General features: G+C 38.9%; 1 protein-coding gene across 1 annotated transcript; it reads left to right on the top strand.

Annotated features, from left to right (window-relative positions):
- Positions 1-500: 500 nt before the first annotated feature.
- LOTGIDRAFT_97171 (hypothetical protein) lies at positions 501-1,214 on the top strand (the record flags this gene model as incomplete). Its single annotated transcript, XM_009046149.1, has 1 exon — positions 501-1,214. A coding segment is annotated over one exon (714 nt), but the record flags the coding sequence as incomplete, so codon positions are not given.
- Between the last annotated feature and the right edge of the window lie 1,353 nt (positions 1,215-2,567).

The following is a 2,567-nucleotide window of genomic DNA, read 5'->3' on the forward strand; positions in this document are numbered from 1 at the left end:
TTTTTCTGTGCATTAACGGAACTTGTCGATTTACCGAACGTTTTCTGTGGGCTTTTGTATGACACAATATTTTATGCAAATGATGAATATTATCATGAATCAAATTCGTTAGCCTATATACGTTCGAGAGTGTTACTCGGATCACAAGAGTCACGATTACCAGAAGAAACAGTGTATACGTTTATGGATATTTTAAACACTGGTATTTGGGTTCAGATGTATTTGGAATTAAGACCGTGATAATGAAGCAAATAATAATAAGTTTCTTGATATAAAATTCAGATTTTTTGCCAATTCAAAATGAAGCAAAAATTCTCAATATCTCAAATTTGGGAGAACTTGTAACAATTCCATAATATAAACTTTGGAGTATTCGCAAAGTCACAATGACTACCATAAGTTTTAATTTCTCCGAGACCACGACGGACAATATGACGGATATCGGAGAACCCGTGGTGGAACAAAGTTACGTGACAATTCGGCGCATACAGACTGTGATGATCCCCATTATATGTGTGATAGGAATAGTAGGGAATACCCTTGCTGCTGGTGCCTTTTTCAGTGCCCAACTTCGCACTATTTCCTGTTGCCTCTATTTAGGAGTAAAGTGTCTCTCAGACATTGGCTTCCTCGTGTCTTTATTCGTCGTTTGGCTGTATCGTGTTCACGTTCCAATATTCAGCCTTAATGTCATCTGCCAGACGACCATTTTCTTGTCGTATATTTGTGCTTTCTCGTCGGTATGGCTCGTTGTAATTATAACATTTGAGAACTTTATCCGAATCAGTCAGCCTCAGTTAGTTCCGGTGATCTGCACGTCCCGCATGGGAAAAATTGTGATAACCTCTTGCACCATAATTTCTCTCTTACTATACAACTTCCCTCTGTGGACAACTGGCATCGTCGAGGACGCACAAGGGACATTCTGCTCAACGTATGGTGAATTTCAGCAAGCGACTGTCATTCTGACGTACATCGACACGATGCTCACGTTAGTCTTGCCGTTTTTCCTCATGGTCATTCTGGTCGTGCTGATAACCATTGCAGCTATACAAGCGTACGAACGTAAGAAACGGTTGTTCATGAATCTAATACGGCCGATCAAGAAGGGGAAAAGCCCCGAAGCTCAAGTGACCAAGATGTTGTTTGCGGTGTCCGTGGTATTTTTGGTTCTCCACACGCCGATCCATGGTATCCGGATTAAGCTCATGATTTTGGAGTTTCTTCAGAACGCGCACGTGTCTACCAACGACTACATCTTCCAACGGTTATTCGAATTGTTATACTATATCGACTTCTGTATCAGTTTGGCAGTGTATCTAATCTTTGGGGACAACTTCAAAAAAGTGTTCATCCGAATGTATTTCAAAAGATGCTGCCGAGTACCGACCGCTGACGTGGACGAAAATCACATGACGAATCATATCTCAATTAGTACTACGTCTCGTGGTGTCGATGTTTAAAGCGCCTAACTCTGTGTAGTGCAATTAAGGTTTATTATTGGTGATTTTGTAGAAAATGAAACAATGTGGAGTTTTACTTCTTATCTGTGATTTGTGAAAAGAATTAATGATTTCGTTTCAAAAATGAAACTTGGATTGATGAGATTTAAGGGATAGAAAACTCTTGATTAAATTCAAAGACTAGTCCGTGGTGTTTTCTTTTTAAAGTTCCGGAATTGTAATTGTATAGACTATGTATCATTAATACATTTCGGGGTTAGTGACGTCATCCATTCAATATGTACTGCATAAGTCTTATATACATATTTTTTTTTTGCATGATTAGAATGTTATTTAAATTTGGGGAGGGGGAATGGAGATTTCTCGCACCTCTAGTCACAGGTCATACCGCATATCTCATTATGGAGTCGGAAGAACTACTTTCTTGGGTATGGAATAACCGTACAGTTCTGGCTACAAACCATTTTTCAAATTTTCAAAGCAAACTCCGATACTCCTGCCTTCAATTGTAAGCGTGTTCAAAAAAAGTTTTCATTAGACGTTTGATCACGTGGAGATCAGTTTTTTCTCGCTTTCATTAATCTGCCAATGTGGTAGAAATTCGCTTATATGGAGGACATGCTACCCTTATAGCTAAAGTGAACCCCACACCATAGCGATCACCAGTAGTGTATGATTACAAATAAGAATCGAACGTAACTCCCATGCAATTGAGTTGTGAGTTGCGTTCGATACTCATGACCACTTTCATTATTCGCAAACATTAGGAACTGGTAATCGCTTTGGTGTGAGGGCACCTTAACTGAATAGAAGATTTACACAAAGTACAAGTTGTTAAGTCGAAACGCCTCTCTTACTAACGGCGTTTTCCCAATTGAACTGATGTAACATGGCAGTTTAGACTCAACACCTTCCTTTAAAAGACGCTCGAATGATTTTATGAATGATGATATTCCTATATCAAACGACGTGCGAGGCTTAAAGAATATTATGTCAGTCCTTGAACATTACAGCATTCCACATTCCAATGGAGATATATTAGTTTAGAAATATTGCTCATTGGCTTTATAACACAGTACCAGTTGTAACGTGGACTGAATTTTG

The sequence above is a fragment of the Lottia gigantea genome (genome assembly GCF_000327385.1).
Source record: "Lottia gigantea unplaced genomic scaffold LOTGIsca_10, whole genome shotgun sequence".
Lineage (NCBI taxonomy): Eukaryota > Metazoa > Mollusca > Gastropoda > Lottiidae > Lottia > Lottia gigantea.